Source organism: Amyelois transitella, chromosome Z (genome assembly GCF_032362555.1).
Source record: "Amyelois transitella isolate CPQ chromosome Z, ilAmyTran1.1, whole genome shotgun sequence".
NCBI classification, from domain to species: Eukaryota; Metazoa; Arthropoda; class Insecta; order Lepidoptera; family Pyralidae; genus Amyelois; species Amyelois transitella.
The window spans coordinates 9,942,611-9,969,892 of record NC_083535.1 but is presented as its reverse complement, the minus strand read 5'-3'; the positions used below and the strand labels follow the sequence as shown (position 1 = coordinate 9,969,892).

General features: G+C 40.4%; 1 protein-coding gene and 1 long non-coding RNA gene across 9 annotated transcripts in view; one reads left to right on the top strand and one right to left on the bottom strand.

Annotated features, from left to right (window-relative positions):
* LOC132903951 (uncharacterized) overlaps positions 1 to 27,282 on the bottom strand; it is a 107,280-nt gene that overhangs the window by 57,492 nt on the left and 22,506 nt on the right. The window lies entirely within an intron of this gene.
* LOC106133798 (titin) overlaps positions 1 to 27,282 on the top strand; it is a 114,326-nt gene that overhangs the window by 66,006 nt on the left and 21,038 nt on the right. For 2 of the 8 annotated variants that reach the window (XM_060953659.1, XM_060953657.1), the window contains one exon: positions 997 to 21,195. In XM_060953659.1, coding sequence (XP_060809642.1) covers positions 997 to 21,195 — 20,199 coding nt within the window. Of the gene's footprint in view, positions 1 to 996; positions 27,236 to 27,282 lie in introns of all 8 variants that reach the window. The other 6 variants (XM_060953663.1, XM_060953662.1, XM_060953661.1 and 3 more) reach the window with 6 other exon arrangements.

Sequence of the window (27,282 nt, the reverse complement as noted above, 5' to 3'; positions counted from 1 at the left end):
CGCCGGTTTTCGAAAATTTCCCTTGGAAACAATAAATAAATACTTTGTGAGTAATCTGAAGTATGCGCCATGTATTAAGTTGTTTCAGTTTAAACTGAAACTTAAAAAGTTATTGTTTAGAATTACCAATAACTTTTTAATGACTACTACCTGAAGAGGTAACAAACAAATTAAGAAACTGAGAAGGACATTATAATGATATCTTTCATCCTGAAATAAAATGTATGTACTCACAGGATTGTCTATGAACGACAATGCGCCGAGCAGGAAATGCTATTAAATTATTAAAATCGTTAATTTCGTATGTTTGTTTCTTAGATTTCCCGAAATTCCCACTGGAGCGGAAAAACGGGTCATTGTGCGTACGAATTCGCGGGCAAAAGTTATACAGATCACGTCTTAATCCTTTAGGTGTTCTGAGAAGATAAAAGTACCTTTTATCTTTCATCCAGGAAAAAGACTGTTTAACTACGATTTGCGTTTAACAACAATTTAAGTGAGCGAAGCCGTGGGCCAGAACTACATTTTTATATTCTCGTTTCTCCCTGTTCATTGAAATCGACCAAATACCTACTTAATTGCTTAAAATGACGTTTATTGTATGAGGACCGCCCTTAATATTTAATTCTTTTAATTTTAGTATTTGTTGTTCTGTTTATCCATATCCATATTAAATATTTAAAAAAAAAAATCTTTGGTTTGGATTGACTTCCTCATTTGTATAGAAATATAGTCTGATAAATAAATTTCGATAAACAAGCCTCTTATTCAACAATTAAATTTGAAACTAAATGACGAATTCATTAATCCCGAAGTAATTAATAATGGAATCCATTTCAGATTTATACAGATTCAATACGAATGAAACAATCATATGAAAATTATTACACTTTTACGGTGACATACTGTTCATACAAACATAATAATCACGTATACTCCTTTACGAGGTTACAATTATTAAAATTAATCGACTCTAAAACAAATAAACTTTTTCAGAAAAGTCACATGTAACTACGGTTTCTCCAAAATCATCAGATACAGAAGAAACAGAAGAAATAGTAACAAAATTTATTCAGTTACCTGGAAACAAAGAGCCAATGCAAATAAAAACAAAGCGAACAATATTGAGAAAAAAGAAACGTACAGGGCAGAATGATGAAGGAGATGTAGTAATAGAAGAAAGATTAGATGAAGATACAGAAGAACCACCAAAATCAGGAATACCTCACGATGTTGATATCGTTGAATATGAAGGTGGTGAATTAACATTACTAGAAAATACTGAAAGCAGTACAATACAATTGCCGGAGGAAACATCTCCCATTCCTAAATTGCCAAATCAAGTTCAGATAGAAGAAGTTTCAGATGAAGTTATAACTTTACACAAAACAGAAACAATTTTGGATGACAAAAGCGCACCAATCGAAAAGCTTACGATTATACCATCTAAAGCAAAACCTGTGGAAGAAATTCCAGAAAAGGTTGAGGTAACACAGGTCATCACTGATACAAGTGAAACCAAAACTATAAAAGCAACAAAACGAGTGATAAAGAAAAAGAAAGGACAAAAAGAAGAAGTGACGGAAATCACCACAGAACAGAAAGATGACGAGATCCCGATTACCACTGTCCAAGTAACAGAACAAGACACACAAGAACCCACTGAAATTATCGAACTACCAGAAGAAACGACAGTGGAAGTAGACAAAACAGAAGGTAAGCCCAAGCAAAAGAAAATCAATAAACGAACTATTAAAAAGAAAACAGGAACAAACCTAGAAACTACACATATTACGACAGAACAAATTGATGACCAGGAGCCAATCATTTCTGTACACAAAACAGAGGAAATTATCGATGACACAACCACGCCCATTGAACACAAAGCAATCACAACTGCTGACGCTAGACTGGTGGAAGAAATTCCAGAAAAGGTTGAGGTAACACAAGTCATCACTGACACAGGTGAAGTCAAAACTGTAAAGACATCAAAACGAGTCATTAAAAAGAAGAAGGGAACAAAGGAAGAAGTGACGGAAATCACCACAGTTCAAAGAGATGACGAGGCCCCGGTAACCACTGTCGAAGTAACTGAACAAGACACACAAGAACCCACTGAAGTTATCGAACTACCAGAAGAAACGACAGTGGAAGTGGACAATACAGAAGGCAAGCCCAAGCAAAAGAAAATCACAAAAAGAACAATTAAAAAGAAAACTGGACCTAAATTAGAGACCACACATATTACGACAGAACAAATCGAAGACCAGGAGCCAATCATTTCCGTACACAAAACAGACGAAATTGTCGATGACACAACTCAACCCATTGAACACAAAGCAATCACTTCTGCCGAAGCAAGACCAGTAGAAGAAATACCAGAAAAGATTGAAATAACACAGCTCATCACTGACACTGGTGAAGTTAAAACAGTTAAGACATCAAAACGGGTAATTAAGAGAAAAAAGGGACCAAAGGAAGAAGTGACGGAAATCACCACAGTACAGAAAGATGACGAGGCCCCGATTACCACTGTTGAAGTGACAGAACAAGACTCACAAGAACGAACCGAAATCATCGAACTACCAGAAGAAACGACAGTGGAAGTGGACATAACAGAAGGCAGGCCTAAGCAAAAGAAAATCACTAAACGAACAATTAAAAAGAAAACTGGACCTAAATTACAAACCACACATATTACGACAGAACAAATCGACGACCAGGAGCCAACCATTTCCATACACAAAACAGAGGAAATTGTCGATGACACAACCACACCTATTGAACACAAAGAAATCACACCTGCTGAAGCAAGACCAGTAGAAGAAATTCCAGAAAAGGTTGAGGTGACACAGGTCATCACTGACACTGGTGAAGTCAAAACTGTAAAGACATCAAAACGTGTCATTAAGAAAAAGAAGGGACCCAAAGAAGAAGTGACGGAAATCGCCACAGTACAGAAAGACGACGAGGTCCCGATTACCACTGTTCAAGTCACAGAAAAAGACACACAAGAACCCACTGAAATCATCGAATTACCAGAAGAAACGACAGTGGAAGTGGAAAAAACAGAAGGTGAACCCAAGCAAAAGAAAATCACTAAACGAACAATTAAAAAGAAAACGGGACCAAAACTGGAAACTACACATATTACGACAGAACAAATTGACGAGCAGGAGCCTATCATTTCTGTACATAAAACGGAGGAAATTGTCGACGACACAACCACACTCATTGAACACAAACCAATCACACCAGCCGAGGCAAGACCAATTGAAGAAATTCCAGAAAAAGTCGAGGTTACACAGGTCATCACTGACACAGGTGAAGTCAAAACTGTGAAAACATCAAAAAGAGTCATTAAGAAGAAGAAGGGACCCAAGGAAGAAGTGATGGAAATCACCACAGTACATAAAGATGACGAGGCCCCGATTACCACTGTCACAGTGACAGAACAAGACACGCAAGAACCCACTGAAGTCTTTGAGTTACCAGAAGAAACAACTGATGAAGTGGACGTTATCCAAGGTAAGCCTACACACAAAAAGATCACTAAACGAACAATTAAAAAGAAAACTGGACCTAAATTAGAAACCACACATATTACGACAGAACAAATCGACGACCAGGAGCCAACCATTTCCGTACACAAAACAGAGGAAATTGTCGATGACACAACCACACCTATTGAACACAAAGAAATCACACCTGCTGAAGCAAGACCAGTAGAAGAAATTCCAGAAAAGGTTGAGGTGACACAGGTCATCACTGACACTGGTGAAGTCAAAACTGTTAAGACATCAAAACGTGTCATTAAGAAAAAGAAGGGACCCAAAGAAGAAGTGACGGAAATCACCACAGTACAGAAAGACGACGAGGTCCCGATTACCACTGTTCAAGTCACAGAACAAGACACACAAGAACCCACTGAAATAATCGAATTACCAGAAGAAACGACAGTGGAAGTGGAAAAAACAGAAGGTAAACCCAAGCAAAAGAAAATCACTAAACGAACAATTAAAAAGAAAACGGGGCTAAAACTGGAAACTACACATATTACGACAGAACAAATTGACGATCAGGAGCCTATCATTTCTGTACACAAAACGGAGGAAATTGTCGACGACACAACCGCACTCATTGAACACAAACCAATCACACCAGCCGAGGCAAGACCAATTGAAGAAATTCCAGAAAAAGTCGAGGTTACACAAGTAATCACTGACACAGGTGAAGTCAAAACTGTGAAAACATCAAAACGAATCATTAAGAAGAAGAAGGGACCCAAGGAAGAAGTGATGGAAATCACCACAGTACATAAAGATGATGAGGCCCCGATTACCACTGTCACAGTGACAGAACAAGACACTCAAGAACCTACTGAAGTCTTTGAGTTACCAAAAGAAACAACTGATGAAGTGGACGTTATCCAAGGTAAGCCTACACACAAAAAGATCACTAAACGAACAATCAAAAAGAAAACTGGACCTAAATTAGAAACCACACATATTACGACAGAACAAATCGACGACCAGGAGCCAACCATTTCCGTACACAAAACAGAGGAAATTGTCGATGACACAACCACACCTATTGAACACAAAGAAATCACACCTGCTGAAGCAAGACCAGTAGAAGAAATTCCAGAAAAGGTTGAGGTGACACAGGTCATCACTGACACTGGTGAAGTCAAAACTGTAAAGACATCGAAACGTGTCATTAAGAAAAAGAAGGGACCCAAAGAAGAAGTGACGGAAATCACCACAGTACAGAAAGACGACGAGGTCCCGATTACCACTGTTCAAGTCACAGAACAAGACACACAAGAACCTACTGAAATCATTGAATTACCAGAAGAAACGATAGTGGAAGTGGAAAAAACAGAAGGTAAAACCAAGCAAAAGAAAATCACTAAACGAACAATTAAAAAGAAAACGGGACCAAAACTGGAAACTACACATATTACGACAGAACAAATTGACGAACAGGAGCCTATCATTTCTGTACACAAAACGGAGGAAATTGTCGACGACACAACCACACTCATTGAACACAAACCAATCACACCAGCCGAGGCAAGACCAATTGAAGAAATTCCAGAAAAAGTCGAGGTTACACAGGTCATCACTGACACAGGTGAAGTCAAAACTGTGAAAACATCAAAACGAGTCATTAAGAAGAAGAAGGGACCCAAGGAAGAAGTGATGGAAATAACCACAGTACATAAAGCTGATGAGGCCCCGATTACCACTGTCACAGTGACAGAACAAGAAACACAAGAACCCACAGAAGTCTTTGAGTTACCAGAAGAAACAACTGATGAAGTGGACGTTATCCAAGGTAAGCCTACACACAAAAAGATCACTAAACGAACAATTAAAAAGAAAACTGGACCTAAACTCGAAACCACACACATTACAACAGAACAAATTGAAGATCAAGAGCCAACCATTTCCGTACACAAAACAGAGGAAATTGTCGATGACACAACCACACCTATTGAACACAAAGAAATCACACCTGCTGAAGCAAGACCAGTAGAAGAAATTCCAGAAAAGGTTGAGGTGACACAGGTCATCACTGACACTGGTAAAGTCAAAACTGTAAAGACAACAAAACGTGTCATTAAGAAAAAGAAGGGACCCAAAGAAGAAGTGACGGAAATCACCACAGTACAGAAAGACGACGAGGTCCCGATTACCACTGTTCAAGTCACAGAACAAGACACACAAGAACCCACTGAAATTATCGAACTACCAGAGGAAACGACTGATGAAGTGGATGTTATCGAAGGTAAGCCTACACACAAAAAGTCCACCAAACGAACAATTAAAAAGAAAACAGGACCAAAACTGGAAACTACACATATTACGACAGAACAAATTGACGATCAGGAGCCTATCATTTCTGTACACAAAACGGAGGAAATTGTCGACGACACAACCACACTCATTGAACACAAACCAATCACACCAGCCGAGGCAAGACCAATTGAAGAAATTCCAGAAAAAGTCGAGGTTACACAAGTCATCACTGACACAGGTGAAGTCAAAACTGTGAAAACATCAAAACGAGTCATTAAGAAGAAGAAGGGACCCAAGGAAGAAGTGATGGAAATCACAACAGTACATAAAGATGACGAGGCCCCGATTACCACTGTCACAGTGACAGAACAAGACACGCAAGAACCCACTGAAGTCTTTGAGTTACCAGAAGAAACAACTGATGAAGTGGACGTTATCCAAGGTAAGCCTACACACAAAAAGATCACTAAACGAACAATTAAAAAGAAAACTGGACCTAAATTAGAAACCACACATATTACGACAGAACAAATCGACGACCAGGAGCCAACCATTTCCGTACACAAAACAGAGGAAATTGTCGAAGACACAACCACACCTATTGAACACAAAGAAATCACACCTGCTGAAGCAAGACCAGTAGAAGAAATTCCAGAAAAGGTTGAAGTGACACAGGTCATCACTGACACTGGTGAAGTCAAAACTGTAAAGACATCAAAACGTGTCATTAAGAAAAAGAAGGGACCCAAAGAAGAAGTGACGGAAATCACCACAGTACAGAAAGACGACGAGGTCCCGATTACCACTGTTCAAGTCACAGAACAAGACACACAAGAACCTACTGAAATCATTGAATTACCAGAAGAAACGATAGTGGAAGTGGAAAAAACTGAAGGTAAACCCAAGCAAAAGAAAATCACTAAACGAACAATTAAAAAGAAAACGGGACCAAAACTGGAAACTACACATATTACGACAGAACAAATTGACGATCAGGAGCCTATCATTTCTGTACACAAAACGGAGGAAATTGTCGACGACACAACCACACTCATTGAACACAAACCAATCACACCAGCCGAGGCAAGACCAATTGAAGAAATTCCAGAAAAAGTCGAGGTTACACAGGTCATCACTGACACAGGTGAAGTCAAAACTGTGAAAACATCAAAACGAGTCATTAAGAAGAAGAAGGGACCCAAGATAGAAGTGATGGAAATCACCACAGTACATAAAGATGACGAGGCCCCGATTACCACTGTCACAGTGACAGAACAAGACACGCAAGAACCCACTGAAGTCTTTGAGTTACCAGAAGAAACAACTGATGAAGTGGACGTTATCCAAGGTAAGCCTACACACAAAAAGATCACTAAACGAACAATTAAAAAGAAAACTGGACCTAAATTAGAAACCACACATATTACGACAGAACAAATCGACGACCAGGAGCCAACCATTTCCGTACACAAAACAGAGGAAATTGTCGATGACACAACCACACCTATTGTACACAAAGAAATCACACCTGCTGAAGCAAGACCAGTAGAAGAAATTCCAGAAAAGATTGAGGTGACACAGGTCATCACTGACACTGGTGAAGTCAAAACTGTAAAGACATCAAAACGTGTCATTAAGAAAAAGAAGGGACCCAAAGAAGAAGTGACGGAAATCACCACAGTACAGAAAGACGACGAGGTCCCGATTACCACTGTTCAAGTCACAGAACAAGACACACAAGAACCTACTGAAATCATTGAATTACCAGAAGAAACGATAGTGGAAGTGGAAAAAACAGAAGGTAAACCCAAGCAAAAGAAAATCACTAAACGAACAATTAAAAAGAAAACGGGACCAAAAATGGAAACTACACATATTACGACAGAACAAATTGACGAGCAGGAGCCTATCATTTCTGTACACAAAACGGAGGAATTTGTCGACGACACAACCACACTCATTGAACACAAACCAATCACACCAGCCGAGGCAAGACCAATTGAAGAAATTCCAGAAAAAGTCGAGGTTACACAGGTCATCACTGACACTGGTGAAGTCAAAACTGTAAAGACATCAAAACGTGTCATTAAGAAAAAGAAGGGACCCAAAGAAGAAGTGATGGAAATCACCACAGTACATAAAGATGACGAGGCCCCGATTACCACTGTCACAGTGACAGAACAAGACACGCAAGAACCCACTGAAGTCTTTGAGTTACCAGAAGAAACAACTGATGAAGTGGAAGTTATCAAAGATAAGCCTACACACAAAAAGATCACTAAACGAACAATTAAAAAGAAAACTGGACCTAAATTAGAAACCACACATATTACGACAGAACAAATCGACGACCAGGAGCCAACCATTTCCGTACACAAAACAGAGGAAATTGTCGATGACACAACCACACCTATTGTACACAAAGAAATCACACCTGCTGAAGCAAGACCAGTAGAAGAAATTCCAGAAAAGATTGAGGTGACACAGGTCATCACTGACACTGGTGAAGTCAAAACTGTAAAGACATCAAAACGTGTCATTAAGAAGAAGAAGGGACCCAAGGAAGAAGTGATGGAAATCACCACAGTACATAAAGATGACGAGGCCCCGATTACCACTGTCACAGTGACAGAACAAGACACGCAAGAACCCACTGAAGTCTTTGAGTTACCAGAAGAAACAACTGATGAAGTGGAAGTTATCAAAGATAAGCCTACACACAAAAAGATCACTAAACGAACAATTAAAAAGAAAACTGGACCTAAATTAGAGACCACACATATTACGACAGAACAAATCGACGACCAGGAGCCAACCATTTCCGTACACAAAACAGAGGAAATTGTCGATGACACAACCACACCTATTGTACACAAAGAAATCACACCTGCTGAAGCAAGACCATTAGAAGAAATACCAGAAAAGGTTGAGGTGATACAGGTCATCACTGACACTGGTGAAGTCAAAACTGTAAAGACATCAAAACGTGTCATTAAGAAAAAGAAGGGACCCAAAGAAGAAGTGACGGAAATCACCACAGTACAGAAAGACGACGAGGTCCCGATTACCACTGTTCAAGTCACAGAACAAGACACACAAGAACCTACTGAAATCATTGAATTACCAGAAGAAACGATAGTTGAAGTGGAAAAAACAGAAGGTAAACCCAAGCAAAAGAAAATCACTAAACGAACAATTAAAAAGAAAACGGGACCAAAACTGGAAACTACACATATTACGACAGAACAAATTGACGATCAGGAACCTATCATTTCTGTACACAAAACGGAGGAAATTGTCGACGACACAACCACACTCATTGAAAACAAACCAATCACACCAGCCGAGGCAAGACCAATTGAAGAAATTCCAGAAAAAGTCGAGGTTACACAGGTCATCACTGACACAGGTGAAGTCAAAACTGTGAAAACATCAAAACGAGTAATTAAGAAGAAAAAGGGACTCAAGGAAGAAGTGATGGAAATAACCACAGTACATAAAGATGACGAGGCCCCGATTACCACTGTCACAGTGACAGAACAAGACACACAAGAACCCTCTGAATTCTTTGAGTTACCAGAAGAAACAACTGATGAAGTGGACGTTATCAGAGGTAAGCCTACACACAAAAAGATCACTAAACGAACAATTAAAAAGAAAACTGGACCTAAATTAGAAACGACACATATTACGACAGAACAAATCGACGACCAGGAGCCAACCATTTCCGTACACAAAACAGAGGAAATTGTCGATGACACAACCTCACCTATTGAACACAAAGAAATCACACCTGCTGAAGCAAGACCAGTAGAAGAAATTCCAGAAAAGGTTGAGGTGACACAGGTCATCACTGACACTGGTGAAGTCAAAACTGTCAAAACATCAAAACGAGTCATTAAGAAAAAGAAGGGACCCAAGGAAGAAGTTACGGAAATTACCACAGTACAAGAAGACGACGAGGCTCCGGTTTCCACTGTCCAAGTAACAGAACAAGACTCACAAGAACCCACTGAAATTATCGAACTACCAGAGGAAACGACTGATGAAGTGGACGTTATCGAAGGTAAGCCTACACACAAAAAGATCACTAGACGAACAATTAAAAAGAAAACTGGACCTAAACTCGAAACCACACACATCACAACAGAACAAATTGAAGATCAAGAGCCAATTATTAGCGTACACAAAACAGAGGAAATTGTTGATGATACAACTGAACCCATTGAACACAAACAAATGACACCAGCCGAGGCAAAACCAGTGGAAGAAATTCCAGAAAAGGTTGAAGTTACACAGGTCATAACTGATACAGGTGATGTCAAAACTGTCAAAAAAACAAAACGAATCATAAAAAAGAAGAAGGGACCAAAGGAAGAAGTGACGGAAATCACTACAATACAAGAAGATGACGAGGCCCCGATTACCACTGTTCAAGTAACAGTACAAGACACACAAGAACCAACTGAAGTCTTCGAGTTACCAGAAGAAACAACTGATGAAGTGGATGTTATCGAAGGTAAGCCTACACACAGAAAGATCACTAAACGAACAATCAAAAAGAAAACAGGACCTACACTCGAAAGAACACACATCACAACAGATCAAATTGAAGATCAAGAGCCAATTATTAGCGTACACAAAACAGAGGAAATTGTTGATGATACAACTGAACCCATTAAACACAAACAAATGACACCAGCCGAGGCAAAACCAGTGGAAGAAATTCCAGAAAAGGTTGAAGTTACACAGGTCATAACTGATACAGGTGATGTCAAAACTGTCAAAAAAACAAAACGAATCATAAAAAAGAAGAAGGGACCAAAGGAAGAAGTGACGGAAATCACCACAGTACAAGAAGATGACGAGGCTCCGGTTACCACGGTCCAAGTAACAGAACAAGACTCACAAGAACCCACTGAAATTATCGAACTACCAGAGAAAACGATTGATGAAGTGGACGTTATCGAAGGTAAGCCTACGCACAAAAAAATAACTAAACGAACTATTAAAAAGAAAACAGGACCTAAACTCGAAACCACACACATTACAACAGAACAAATTGAAGATCAGGAACCAATTGTTAGCGTACACAAAACAGAGGAAATTGTTGATGACACAACCACACTCATCGAACACACACCAATCACACTAGCCGAGGCAAGACCAGTGGAAGAAATACCGGAAAAGGTTGAGGTAACACAAGTTATCACTGACACAGGTGATGTCAAAACTATCAAAACATCAAAACGAGTCATTAAGAAAAAGAAGGGACCCAAGGAAGAAGTGACGGAAATCACCACAGTACAGAAAGATGACGAGGCCCCGATCACCACTGTTCAAGTGACAGTACAAGACACACAAGAACCAACTGAAGTCTTCGAGTTACCCGAAGAAACAACTGATGAAGTGAACGTTATCGAAGGTAAGCCTACGCACAAAAAGATTTCTAAACGAACAATTAAAAAGAAAACAGGGCCTACACTCGAAACCACACACATTACAACAGAACAAATTGATGATCAGGAACCAATCACTAGCGTACACAAAACAGAGGAAATTGTCGATGACACAATAACACTTATTGAACACACACCAATCACACCAGCTGAGGCAAGAACAGTGGAAGAAATACCGGAGAAGGTTGAGGTAACACAAGTCTTCACTGACACAGGTGATGTCAAAACTGTCAAAACATCAAAACGAGTCATTAAGAAAAAGAAGGGACCCAAGGAAGAAGTTACGGAAATTACCACAGTACAAGAAGACGACGAGGCTCCGGTTTCCACTGTCCAAGTAACAGAACAAGACTCACAAGAACCCACTGAAATTATCGAACTACCAGAGGAAACGACTGATGAAGTGGACGTTATCGAAGGTAAGCCTACACACAAAAAGATCACTAGACGAACAATTAAAAAGAAAACTGGACCTAAACTCGAAACCACACACATCACAACAGAACAAATTGAAGATCAAGAGCCAATTATTAGCGTACACAAAACAGAGGAAATTGTTGATGATACAACTGAACCCATTGAACACAAACAAATGACACCAGCCGAGGCAAAACCAGTGGAAGAAATTCCAGAAAAGGTTGAAGTTACACAGGTCATAACTGATACAGGTGATGTCAAAACTGTCAAAAAAACAAAACGAATCATAAAAAAGAAGAAGGGACCAAAGGAAGAAGTGACGGAAATCACTACAATACAAGAAGATGACGAGGCCCCGATTACCACTGTTCAAGTAACAGTACAAGACACACAAGAACCAACTGAAGTCTTCGAGTTACCAGAAGAAACAACTGATGAAGTGGATGTTATCGAAGGTAAGCCTACACACAGAAAGATCACTAAACGAACAATCAAAAAGAAAACAGGACCTACACTCGAAAGAACACACATCACAACAGATCAAATTGAAGATCAAGAGCCAATTATTAGCGTACACAAAACAGAGGAAATTGTTGATGATACAACTGAACCCATTAAACACAAACAAATGACACCAGCCGAGGCAAAACCAGTGGAAGAAATTCCAGAAAAGGTTGAAGTTACACAGGTCATAACTGATACAGGTGATGTCAAAACTGTCAAAAAAACAAAACGAATCATTAAAAAGAAGAAGGGACCAAAGGAAGAAGTGACGGAAATCACCACAGTACAAGAAGATGACGAGGCTCCGGTTACCACGGTCCAAGTAACAGAACAAGACTCACAAGAACCCACTGAAATTATCGAACTACCAGAGAAAACGATTGATGAAGTGGACGTTATCGAAGGTAAGCCTACGCACAAAAAAATAACTAAACGAACTATTAAAAAGAAAACAGGACCTAAACTCGAAACCACACACATTATAACAGAACAAATTGAAGATCAGGAACCAATTGTTAGCGTACACAAAACAGAGGAAATTGTTGATGACACAACCACACTCATCGAACACACACCAATCACACCAGCCGAGGCAAGACCAGTGGAAGAAATACCGGAAAAGGTTGAAGTAACACAAGTCATCACTGACACAGGTGATGTCAAAACTATCAAAACATCAAAACGAGTCATTAAGAAAAAGAAGGGACCCAAGGAAGAAGTGACGGAAATCACCACAGTACAGAAAGATGACGAGGCCGCGATCACCACTGTTCAAGTGACAGTACAAGACACACAAGAACCAACTGAAGTCTTCGAGTTACCCGAAGAAACAACTGATGAAGTGAACGTTATCGAAGGTAAGCCTACGCACAAAAAGATTTCTAAACGAACAATTAAAAAGAAAACAGGGCCTACACTCGAAACCACACACATTACAACAGAACAAATTGATGATCAGGAACCAATCACTAGCGTACACAAAACAGAGGAAATTGTCGATGACACAATAACACTTATTGAACACACACCAATCACACCAGCTGAGGCAAGAACAGTGGAAGAAATACCGGAGAAGGTTGAGGTAACACAAGTCTTCACTGACACAGGTGATGTCAAAACTGTCAAAACATCAAAACGAGTCATTAAGGAAAAGAAGGGACCCAAGGAAGAAGTTACGGAAATTACCACAGTACAAGAAGACGACGAGGCTCCGGTTTCCACTGTCCAAGTAACAGAACAAGACTCACAAGAACCCACTGAAATTATCGAACTACCAGAGGAAACGACTGATGAAGTGGACGTTATCGAAGGTAAGCCTACACACAAAAAGATCACTAGACGAACAATTAAAAAGAAAACTGGACCTAAACTCGAAACCACACACATCACAACAGAACAAATTGAAGATCAAGAGCCAATTATTAGCGTACACAAAACAGAGGAAATTGTTGATGATACAACTGAACCCATTGAACACAAACAAATGACACCAGCCGAGGCAAAACCAGTGGAAGAAATTCCAGAAAAGGTTGAAGTTACACAGGTCATAACTGATACAGGTGATGTCAAAACTGTCAAAAAAACAAAACGAATCATAAAAAAGAAGAAGGGACCAAAGGAAGAAGTGACGGAAATCACTACAATACAAGAAGATGACGAGGCCCCGATTACCACTGTTCAAGTAACAGTACAAGACACACAAGAACCAACTGAAGTCTTCGAGTTACCAGAAGAAACAACTGATGAAGTGGATGTTATCGAAGGTAAGCCTACACACAGAAAGATCACTAAACGAACAATCAAAAAGAAAACAGGACCTACACTCGAAAGAACACACATCACAACAGATCAAATTGAAGATCAAGAGTCAATTATTAGCGTACACAAAACAGAGGAAATTGTTGATGATACAACTGAACCCATTAAACACAAACAAATGACACCAGCCGAGGCAAAACCAGTGGAAGAAATTCCAGAAAAGGTTGAAGTTACACAGGTCATAACTGATACAGGTGATGTCAAAACTGTCAAAAAAACAAAACGAATCATTAAAAAGAAGAAGGGACCAAAGGAAGAAGTGACGGAAATCACCACAGTACAAGAAGATGACGAGGCTCCGGTTACCACGGTCCAAGTAACAGAACAAGACTCACAAGAACCCACTGAAATTATCGAACTACCAGAGAAAACGATTGATGAAGTGGACGTTATCGAAGGTAAGCCTACGCACAAAAAAATAACTAAACGAACTATTAAAAAGAAAACAGGACCTAAACTCGAAACCACACACATTATAACAGAACAAATTGAAGATCAGGAACCAATTGTTAGCGTACACAAAACAGAGGAAATTGTTGATGACACAACCACACTCATCGAACACACACCAATCACACCAGCCGAGGCAAGACCAGTGGAAGAAATACCGGAAAAGGTTGAAGTAACACAAGTCATCACTGACACAGGTGATGTCAAAACTATCAAAACATCAAAACGAGTCATTAAGAAAAAGAAGGGACCCAAGGAAGAAGTGACGGAAATCACCACAGTACAGGAAGATGACGAGGCCCCGATCACCACTGTTCAAGTGACAGTACAAGACACACAAGAACCAACTGAAGTCTTCGAGTTACCCGAAGAAACAACTGATGAAGTGAACGTTATCGAAGGTAAGCCTACACACAAAAAGATTTCTAAACGAACTATTAAAAAGAAAACAGGGCCTACACTCGAAACCACACACATTACAACAGAACAAATTGATGATCAGGAACCAATCACTAGCGTACACAAAACAGAGGAAATTGTCGATGACACAATAACACTTATTGAACACACACCAATCACACCAGCTGAGGCAAGAACAGTGGAAGAAATACCGGAGAAGGTTGAGGTAACACAAGTCTTCACTGACACAGGTGATGTCATAACTGTCAAAACATCAAAACGATTCATTAAGAAAAAGAAGGGACCCAAGGAAGAAGTTACGGAAATTACCACAGTACAAGAAGACGACGAGGCTCCGGTTACCACTGTCCAAGTAACAGAACAAGACTCACAAGAACCCACTGAAATAATCGAACTACCAGAGGAAACGACTGATGAAGTGGACGTTATCGAAGGTAAGCCTACACACAAAAAGATCACTAGACGAACAATAAAAAAGAAAACTGGACCTAAACTCGAAACTACACACATTACAACGGAACAAATTGAAGATCAAGAACCAATTATTTCCGTTCACAAAACAGAGGAAATTGTCGATGACGCAGCCACACTCATCGAACACACACCGATCTCACCAGCCGAGGCAAGACCAGTGGAAGAAATCCCAGAAAAGGTTGAGGTAACACAAGTCATTACTGACACAGGTGATGTCAAAACTGTCAAAAAAACAAAACGAATCATAAAAAAGAAGAAGGGACCAAAGGAAGAAGTGACGGAAATCACCACAGTACAAGAAGATGACGAAATCCCGATCACCACTGTTCAAGTAACAGTACAAGACACACAAGAACCAACTGAAGTCTTCGAGTTACCAGAAGAAACAACTGATGAAGTGGACGTTGTCGAAGGTAAGCCTACACACAAAAAGATCACTAGACGAACAATAAAAAAGAAAACTGGACCTAAACTCGAAACCACACACATTACAACAGAACAAATTGAAGATCAAGAGCCAATTATTAGCGTATACAAAACAGAGGAAATTGAAGATGACACAACCACACTCATTGAACACACACCAATCACACCAGCCGAGGCAAGACCAGTGGAAGAAATCCCAGAAAAGGTTGAGGTAACACAAGTCATCACTGACACAGGTGATGTCAAAACTGTGAAAAAAACAAAACGAATCATAAAAAAGACAAAGGGACCAAAGGAAGAAGTGACAGAAATCACCACAGTACAAGAAGACGACAAGGCTCCAGTTACCACTGTCCAAGTAACAGAACAAGACTCACAAGAACCCACTGAAGTCTTCGAGTTACCCGAAGAAACTACTGATGAAGTGGACGTTATCGAAGGTAAGCCAACACACAAAAAGATCACTAAACGAACAATAAAAAAGAAAACTGGACCTAAACTCGAAACTACACACATTACAACGGAACAAATTGAAGATCAAGAACCAATTATTTCCGTTCACAAAACAGAGGAAATTGTCGATGACGCAGCCACACTCATCGAACACACACCGATCTCACCAGCCGAGGCAAGACCAGTGGAAGAAATCCCAGAAAAGGTTGAGGTAACACAAGTCATCACTGACATAGGTGATGTCAAAACTGTCAAAACATCAAAACGAGTCATTAAGAAGAAGAAGGGACCCAAGGAAGAAGTGACGGAAATTACCACAGTACAAGAAGACGACAAGGCTCCAGTTACCACTGTCCAAGTAACAGAACAAGACTCACAAGAACCCACTGAAGTCTTCGAGTTACCCGAAGAAACTACTGATGAAGTGGACGTTATCGAAGGTAAGCCTACACACAAAAAGATCACTAGACGAACAATTAAAAAGAAAACTGGACCTAAACTCGAAACTACACACATTACAACAGAACAAATTGATGATCAGGAACCAATCACTAGCGTACACAAAACAGAGGAATTTGTCGATGACACAATAACACTCATTGAACACACACCAATCACACCAGCTGAGGCAAGACCAGTGGAAGAAATACCGGAAAAGGTTGAGGTAACACAAGTCATCACTGACACAGGTGATGTCAAAACTGTCAAAACATCAAAACGAGTCATTAAGAAGAAGAAGGGACCCAAGGAAGAAGTGACGGAAATTACCACAGTACAGAAAGATGACGAGGCCCCGATTACCACTGTTCAAGTGACAGTACAAGACACACAAGAACCCACTGAAGTCTTCGAGTTACCCGAAGAAACTACTGATGAAGTGGACGTTATCGAAGGTAAGCCTACACACAAAAAGATCACTAGACGAACAATTAAAAAGAAAACTGGACCTAAACTCGAAACTACACACATTACAACAGAACAAATTGATGATCAGGAACCAATCACTAGCGTACACAAAACAGAGGAATTTGTCGATGACACAATAACACTCATTGAACACACACTAATCACACCAGCTCAGGCAAGACCAGTGGAAGAAATACCGGAAAAGGTTGAGGTAACACAAGTCATCACTGACACAGGTGATGTCAAAACTGTGAAAAAAACAAAACGAATCATAAAAAAGACGAAGAGACCAAAGGAAGAAGTGACAGAAATCACCACAGTACAAGAAGACGACAAGGCTCCAGTTACCACTGTTCAAGTAACAGTACAAGACGCACAAGAACCCACTGAAGTCTTCGAGTTACCCGAAGAAACTACTGATGAAGTGGACGTTATCCAAGGTAAGCCTACACACAAAAAGATCACTAGACGAACAATAAAAAAGAAAATTGGACCTAAACTCGAAACTACACACATTACAACGGAACAAATTGAAGATCAAGAACCAATTATTTCCGTTCACAAAACAGAGGAAATTGTCGATGACGCAGCCACACTCATCGAACACACACCAATCGCACCAGCCGAGGCAAGACCAGTGGAAGAAATACCAGAAAAGGTTGAGGTAACACAAGTCATCACTGACACAGGTGATGTCAAAACTGTGAAAAAAACAAAACGAATCATAAAAAAGACAAAGGGACCAAAGGAAGAAGTGACAGAAATCACCACAGTACAAGAAGACGACAAGGCTCCAGTTACCACTGTCCAAGTAACAGAACAAGACTCACAAGAACCCACTGAAGTCTTCGAGTTACCCGAAGAAACTACTGATGAAGTGGACGTTATCGAAGGTAAGCCTACACACAAAAAGATCACTAAACGAACAATTAAAAAGAAAACAGGGCCTACACTCGAAACCACACACATTACAACAGAACAAATTGATGATCAGGAACCAATTATTTCCGTTCACCAAACAGAGGAAATTGTCGATGACACAACCACACTCATTGAACACACACCGATCGCACCAGCCGAGGCAAGACCAGTTGAAGAAATACCGGAAAAGGTTGAGGTAACACAAGTCATCACTGACACAGGTGATGTCAAAACAGTCAAAACATCAAAACGAGTCATTAAGAAGAAGAAGGGACCTAATGAAGAAGTGACGGAAATTACCACAGTACAGAAAGATGACGAGGCCCCGATTACCACTGTTCAAGTGACAGTACAAGACACACAAGAACCCACTGAAGTCTTTGAGTTACCTGAAGAAACAACTGATGAAGTGGACCTTGTCGAAGGTAAGCCTACACACAAAAAGATCACTAAACGAGCAATTAAAAAGAAAACAGGGCCTACACTCGAAACCACACACATTACAACAGAACAAATTGATGATCAGGAACCAATCACTAGCGTACACAAAACAGAAGAATTTGTCGATGACACAATAACACTCATTGAACACACACCAATCACACCAGCTGAGGCAAGACCAGTGGAAGAAATACCGGAGAAGGTTGAGGTAACACAAGTTTTCACTGACACAGGTGATGTCAAAACTGTGAAAAAAACAAAACGAATCATAAAAAAGAAGAAGGGACCAAAGGAAGAAGTGACAGAAATCACCACAGTACAAGAAGACGACAAGGCTCCAGTTACCACTGTCCTAGTAACAGAACAAGACTCACAAGAACCCACTGAAGTCTTCGAGTTACCCGATGAAACTACTGATGAAGTGGACGTTATCGAAGGTAAGCCTACACACAAAAAGATCACTAGACGAACAATTAAAAAGAAAACTGGACCTAAACTCGAAACTACACACATTACAACGGAACAAATTGAAGATCGAGAACCAATTATTTCCGTTCACCAAACAGAGGAAATTGTCGATGACACAATTACACTCATTGAACACACACCGATCGCACCAGCCGAGGCAAGAGCCATGGAAGAAATACCGGAAAAGGTTGAGGTAACACAAGTCATCACTGACACAGGTGATGTCAAATCTGTCAAAACATCAAAACGAGTCATTAAGAAGAAGAAGGGACCCAAGGAAGAAGTGACGGAAATTACCACAGTACAGAAAGATGACGAGGCCCCGATTACCACTGTTCAAGTGACAGTACAAGACACACAAGAACCCACTGAAGTCTTTGAGTTACCTGAAGAAACAACTGATGAAGTGGACCTTGTCGAAGGTAAGCCTACACACAAAAAGATCACTAAACGAGCCATTAAAAAGAAAATAGGGCCTACACTCGAGACCACACACATTACAACAGAACAAATTGATGATCAGGAACCAATCACTAGCGTACACAAAACAGAAGAATTTGTCGATGACACAATAACACTCATTGAACACACACCAATCACACCAGCTGAGGCAAGACCAGTGGAAGAAATACCGGAGAAGGTTGAGGTAACACAAGTTTTCACTGAAACAGGTGATGTCAAAACTGTGAAAAAAACAAAACGAATCATTAAAAAGAAGAAGGGACCAAAGGAAGAAGTGACAGAAATCACCACAGTACAAGAAGACGACAAGGCTCCAGTTACCACTGTCCAAGTAACAGAACAAGACTCACAAGAACCCACTGAAGTCTTCGAGTTACCCGAAGAAACTACTGATGAAGTGGTCGTTATCCAAGGTAAGCCTACACACAAAAAGATCACTAGACGAACAATAAAAAAGAAAACTGGACCTAAACTCGAAACTACACACATTACAACAGAACAAATTGAAGATCAAGAGCCAATTATTAGCGTACACAAAACAGACGAAATTGTCGATGACACAACCACACTCATTGAACACACACCAATCACACCAGCCGAGGCAAGACCAGTGGAAGAAATCCCAGAAAAGGTTGAGGTAACACAAGTCATCACTGACACAGATGATGTCAAATCTGTCAAAACATCAAAACGAGTCATAAAGAAGAAGAAGGGACCCAAGGAAGAAGTGACGGAAATTACCACAGTACAGAAAGGTGACGAGGCCCCGATTACCACTGTTCAAGTAACAGTACAAGACACACAAGAACCCACTGAAGTCTTTGAGTTACCTGAGGAAACAACTGATGAAGTGGACGTTATCGAAGGTAAGCCTACACACAAAAAGATCACTAAACGAACAATTAAAAAGAAAACTGGACCTAAACTCGAAACTACACACATTACAACGGAACAAAATGAAGATCAAGAACCCATTATTTCCGTTCACAAAACAGAGGAAATTGTCGATGACGCAGCCACACTCATCGAACACACACCGATCTCACCAGCCGAGGCAAGACCAGTGGAAGAAATCCCAGAAAAGGTTGAGGTAACACAAGTCATCTCTGACATAGGTGATGTCAAAACTGTCAAAACATCAAAAGGAGTCATTAAGAAGAAGAAGGGACCCAAGGAAGAAGTGACGGAAATTACCACAGTACAAGAAGACGACAAGGCTCCAGTTACCACTGTCCAAGTAACAGAACAAGACTCACAAGAACCCACTGAAGTCTTCGAGTTACCCGAAGAAACTACTGATGAAGTGGACGTTATCGAAGGTAAGCCTACACACAAAAAGATCACTAGACGAACAATTAAAAAGAAAACTGGACCTAAACTCGAAACTACACACATTACAACAGAACAAATTGATGATCAGGAACCAATCACTAGCGTACACAAAACAGAGGAATTTGTCGATGACACAATAACACTCATTGAACACACACCAATCACACCAGCTGAGGCAAGACCAGTGGAAGAAATACCGGAGAAGGTTGAGGTAACACAAGTTTTCACTGACACAGGTGATGTCAAAACTGTGAAAAAAACAAAACGAATCATAAAAAAGACGAAGGGACCAAAGGAAGAAGTGACAGAAATCACCACAGTACAAGAAGACGACAAGGCTCCAGTTACCACTGTCCAAGTAACAGAACAAGACTCACAAGAACCCACTGAAGTCTTCGAGTTACCCGAAGAAACTACTGATGAAGTGGACGTTATCCAAGGTAAGCCTACACACAAAAAGATCACTAGACGAACAATTAAAAAGAAAACAGGGCCTACACTCGAAACCACACACATTACAACAGAACAAATTGATGATCAGGAACCAATTATTAGCGTATACAAAACAGAGGAAATTGTCGATGACACAACCACACTCATTGAACACACACCAATCACACCAGCCGAGGCAAAACCAGTTGAAGAAATACCGGAAAAGGTTGAGGTAACACAAGTCATCACTGACACAGGTGATGTCAAAACAGTCAAAACATCAAAACGAGTCATTAAGAAGAAGAAGGGACCCAAGGAAGAAGTGACGGAAATTACCACAGTACAGAAAGGTGACGAGGCCCCGATTACCACTGTTCAAGTGACGGTACAAGACACACAAGAACCCACTGAAGTCTTTGAGTTACCTGAGAAAACAACTGATGAAGTGCACGTTATCGAAGGTAAGCCTACACACAAAAAGATCACTAAACGAACAATTAAAAAGAAAACAGGACCTAAACTCGAAACCACACACATTACAACAGAACAAATTGATGATCAGGAACCAATTATTAGCATACACAAAACAGACGAAATTGTCGACGACACAACCACACTCATTGAACACACACCAATCACACCAGCCGAGGCAAGACCAGTGGAAGAAATACCTGAAAAGGTTGAGGTAACCCAAGTCATCACTGACACAGGTGATGTCAAAACTGTCAAAACATCAAAACGAGTCATTAAGAAGAAGAAGGGACCCAAGGAAGAAGTGACGGAAATTACCACAGTACAGAAAGATGACGAGGCCCCGATTACCACTGTTCAAGTGACAGTACAAGACACACAAGAACCCACTGAAGTCTTTGAGTTACCTGAAGAAACAACTGATGAAGTGGACCTTGTCGAAGGTAAGCCTACACACAAAAAGATCACTAAACGAACAATTAAAAAGAAAACAGGGCCTACACTCGAAACCACACACATTACAACAGAACAAATTGATGATCAGGAACCAATTATTAGCGTATACAAAACAGAGGAAATTGTCGATGACACAACCACACTCATTGAACACACACCAATCACACCAGCCGAGGCAAAACCAGTTGAAGAAATACCGGAAAAGGTTGAGGTAACACAAGTCATCACTGACACAGGTGATGTCAAAACAGTCAAAACATCAAAACGAGTCATTAAGAAGAAGAAGGGACCCAAGGAAGAAGTGACGGAAATTACCACAGTACAGAAAGGTGACGAGGCCCCGATTACCACTGTTCAAGTGACGGTACAAGACACACAAGAACCCACTGAAGTCTTTGAGTTACCTGAGAAAACAACTGATGAAGTGCACGTTATCGAAGGTAAGCCTACACACAAAAAGATCACTAAACGAACAATTAAAAAGAAAACAGGACCTAAACTCGAAACCACACACATTACAACAGAACAAATTGATGATCAGGAACCAATTATTAGCATACACAAAACAGACGAAATTGTCGACGACACAACCACACTCATTGAACACACACCAATCACACCAGCCGAGGCAAGACCAGTGGAAGAAATACCTGAAAAGGTTGAGGTAACCCAAGTCATCACTGACACAGGTGATGTCAAAACTGTCAAAACATCAAAACGAGTCATTAAGAAGAAGAAGGGACCCAAGGAAGAAGTGACGGAAATTACCACAGTACAGAAAGATGACGAGGCCCCGATTACCACTGTTCAAGTGACAGTACAAGACACACAAGAACCCACTGAAATTATCGAACTACCAGAGGAAACGACTGATGAAGTGGACATTATCGAAGGTAAGCCTACACACAAAAAGATCACTAAACGAACAATTAAAAAGAAAACAGGGCCTACACTCGAAACCACACACATTACAACAGAACAAATTGATGATCAGGAACCAATTATTAGCATACACAAAACAGACGAAATTGTCGATGACACAACCACACTCATTGAACACACACCAATCACACCAGCCGAGGCAAGACTAGTGGAAGAAATACCGGAAAAGGTTGAGGTAACACAAGTCATCACTGACACAGGTGATGTCAAAACTGTCAAAACATCAAAACGAGTCATTAAGAAGAAGGGACCCAAGGAAGAAGTGACGGAAATTACCACATTACAGAAAGATGACGAGGCCCCGATTACCACTGTTCAAGTGACAGTACAAGACACACAAGAACCCGCTGAAATTATCGAACTGCCAGAGGAAACGACTGATGAAGTGGACGTTATCGAAGGTAAGCCTACACACAAAAAGATTACTAAACGAACAATTAAAAAGAAAACAGGGCCTACACTCGAAACCACACACATTACAACAGAACAAATTGATGATCAGGAACCAATTATTAGCGTACATAAAACTAAGGAAATTGTCGATGACACAACCACACTCATTGAACACAAACCAATCACACCAGCCGAGGCAAGACCAGTGGAAGAAATACCGGAAAAGGTTGAGGTAACACAAGTCATCACTGACACAGGTGATGTCAAAACATCAAAACGAGTCATTAAGAAGAAGAAGGGACCCAAGGAAGAAGTGACGGAAATTACCACAGTACAGAAAGATGACGAGGCCCCGATTACCACTGTTCAAGTGACAGTACAAGACGCACAAGAACCAACTGAAGTCTTTGAGTTACCTGAAGAAACAACTGATGAAGTGGACGTTGTCGAAGGTAAGCCTACACACAAAAAGATCACTAAACGAACAATTAAAAAGGAAACAGGACCTAAACTCGAAACCACACACATTACAGCAGAACAAATTGATGATCAGGAACCAATTATTAGCATACACAAAACAGACGAAATTGTCGACGACACAACCACACTCATTGAACACACACCAATCACACCAGCCGAGGCAAGACCAGTGGAAGAAATACCTGAAAAGGTTGAGGTAACACAAGTCATCACTGACACAGGTGATGTCAAAACTGTCAAAACATCAAAACGAGTCATTAAGAAGAAGAAGGGACCCAAGGAAGAAGTGACGGAAATTACCACAGTACAGAAAGATGACGAGGCCCCGATTACCACTGTTCAAGTGACAGTACAAGACACACAAGAACCCACTGAAATTATCGAACTACCAGAGGAAACGACTGATGAAGTGGACGTTATCGAAGGTAAGCCTACACACAAAAAGATTACTAAACGAACAATTAAAAAGAAAACAGGGCCTACACTCGAAACCACACACATTACAACAGAACAAATTGATGATCAGGAACCAATTATTAGCAAACACAAAACTGACGAAATTGTCGATGACACAACCACACTCATTGAACACACACCAATCACACCAGCCGAGGCAAGACCAGTGGAAGAAATACCGGAAAAGGTTGAGGTAACACAAGTCATCACTGACACAGGTGATGTCAAAACTGTCGAAACATCAAAACGAGTCATTAAGAACAAGACAGGACCAAAGGATGAAGTGACAGAAATAACCACAGTACAGAAAGATGACGAGGCCCCCATGACCACTGTTCAAGTGACAGTACAAGACACACAAGAACCCACTGAAATTATCGAACTGCCAGAGGAAACGACTGATGAAGTGGACGTTATCGAAGGTAAGTCTACACACAAAAAGATCACTAAACGAACAATTAAAAAGAAAACAGGACCTAAACTCGAAACCACACACATTACAACAGAACAATTTGATGATCAGGAACCAATTACTAGCGTACACAAAACAGACGAAATTGTCGATGACACAACCACACTCATTGGACACACACCTATCACACCAGCCGAGGCAAGACCAGTGGAAGAAATACCGGAAAAGGTTGAGGTAACACAAGTCATCACTGACACAGGTGATGTCAAAACTGTCAAAACATCAAAACGAGTCATTAAGAAGAAGAAGGGACCCAAGGAAGAAGTGACGGAAATTACCACAGTACAGAAAGGTGACGAGGCCCCGATTACCACTGTTCAAGTAACAGTACAAGACACACAAGAACCCACTGAAGTCTTTGAGTTACCTGAGGAAACAACTGATGAAGTGGACGTTATCGAAGGTAAGCCTACACACAAAAGGTTCACTAAACGAACAATAAAAAAGAAAACTGGACACATTACAACGGAACAAATTGAAGATCAAGAACCAATTATTTCCGTTCACAAAACAGAGGAAATTGTCGATGACGCAGCCACACTCATCGAACACACACCGATCTCACCAGCCGAGGCAAGACCAGTGGAAGAAATACCGGAAAAGGTTGAGGTAACACAAGTCATCACTGACACAGGTGATGTCAAAACTGTCAAAACATCAAAACGAGTCATTAAGAAGAAGAAGGGACCCAAGGAAGAAGTGACGGAAATTACCACAGTACAGAAAGATGACGAGGCCCCGATTACCACTGTTCAAGTGACAGTACAAGACACACAAGAACCCACTGAAATTATCGAACTACCAGAGGAAACGACTGATGAAGTGGACGTTATCGAAGGTAAGCCTACACACAAAAAGATCACTAAACGAACAATTAAAAAGAAAACAGGGCCTACACTCGAAACCACACACATTACAACAGAACAAATTGATGATCAGGAACCAATTATTAGCATACACAAAACAGACGAAATTGTCGATGACACAACCACACTCATTAAACACACACCAATCACACCAGCCGAGGTAAAACCAGTGGAAGAAACACCGGAAAAGGTTGAGGTAACACAAGTCATCACTGACACAGGTGATGTCAAAACTGTCAAAACATCAAAACAAGTCATTAAGAACAAGACAGGACCAAAGGATGAAGTGACAGAAATAACCACAGTACAGAAAGATGACGAGGCCCCCATGACCACTGTTCAAGTGACAGTACAAGACACACAAGAACCCACTGAAATTATCGAACTGCCAGAGGAAACGACTGATGAAGTGGACGTTATCGAAGGTAAGTCTACACACAAAAAGATCACTAAACGAACAATTAAAAAGAAAACAGGACCTAAACTCGAAACCACACACATTACAACAGAACAAATTGATGATCAGGAACCAATTACTAGCGTACACAAAACAGACGAAATTGTCGATGACACAATTACACTCATTGAACACACACAAATCACACCAGCTGAGGCAAGACCAGTTGAAGAAATACCGGAAAAGGTTGAGGTAACACAAGTCTTCACTGACACAGGTGATGTCAAAACTGTGAAAACATCAAAACGAGTCATAAAGAAGAAGAAGGGACCCAAGGAAGAAGTTACGGAAATTACCACAGTACAGAAAGATGACGAGGCCCCGATTACCACTGTTCAAGTGACAGTACAAGACACACAGGAACCCACTGAAGTCTTTGAGTTGCCTGAAGAAACAACTGATAAAGTGGACATTATCGAAGGTAAGCCTACACACAAAAAGATCACTAAACGAACAATAAAAAACAAAACAGGACCTACACTCGAAACCACACTCATTACAACAGAACAAATTGCAGATCAGGAACCAATTATTAGCGTACATAAAACAGAGGAAATTGTAGATGACACAACCACACTCATTGAACACCCACCAATCACACCAGCCGAGGCAAGACCAGTGGAAGAAATACCGGAAAAGGTCGAGGTAACACAAGTCACCACTGACACAGGTGATGTCAAAACTGTTAAAACATCAAAACGAGTCATAAAGAATAAGAAGGGACCCAAGGAAGAAGTTACGGAAATTACCACTGTACAGAAAGATGACGAGGCCCCGATTACCACTGTTCAAGTGACAGTACAAGATACAGAAGAACCCTCTGAAGTCTCCGAGTTACCTGAAGAAACAACAGATGACGTGGACGTTATCGAAGGTAAGCCTACACACAAAAATATCACTGAACGAACAATTAAAAAGAAAACAGGACCTAAACTCGATACCACACACATCACAACAGAACAAATTGACGATAGGGAACCAATCACATCGAAACACAAAACACAGGAAATTGTTAGTGATACAGCTACACCCATTGTACATATACAAATCACACAATTAGAACCAATCACATCAGTACACAAAACACAAGAAATTGTTTATG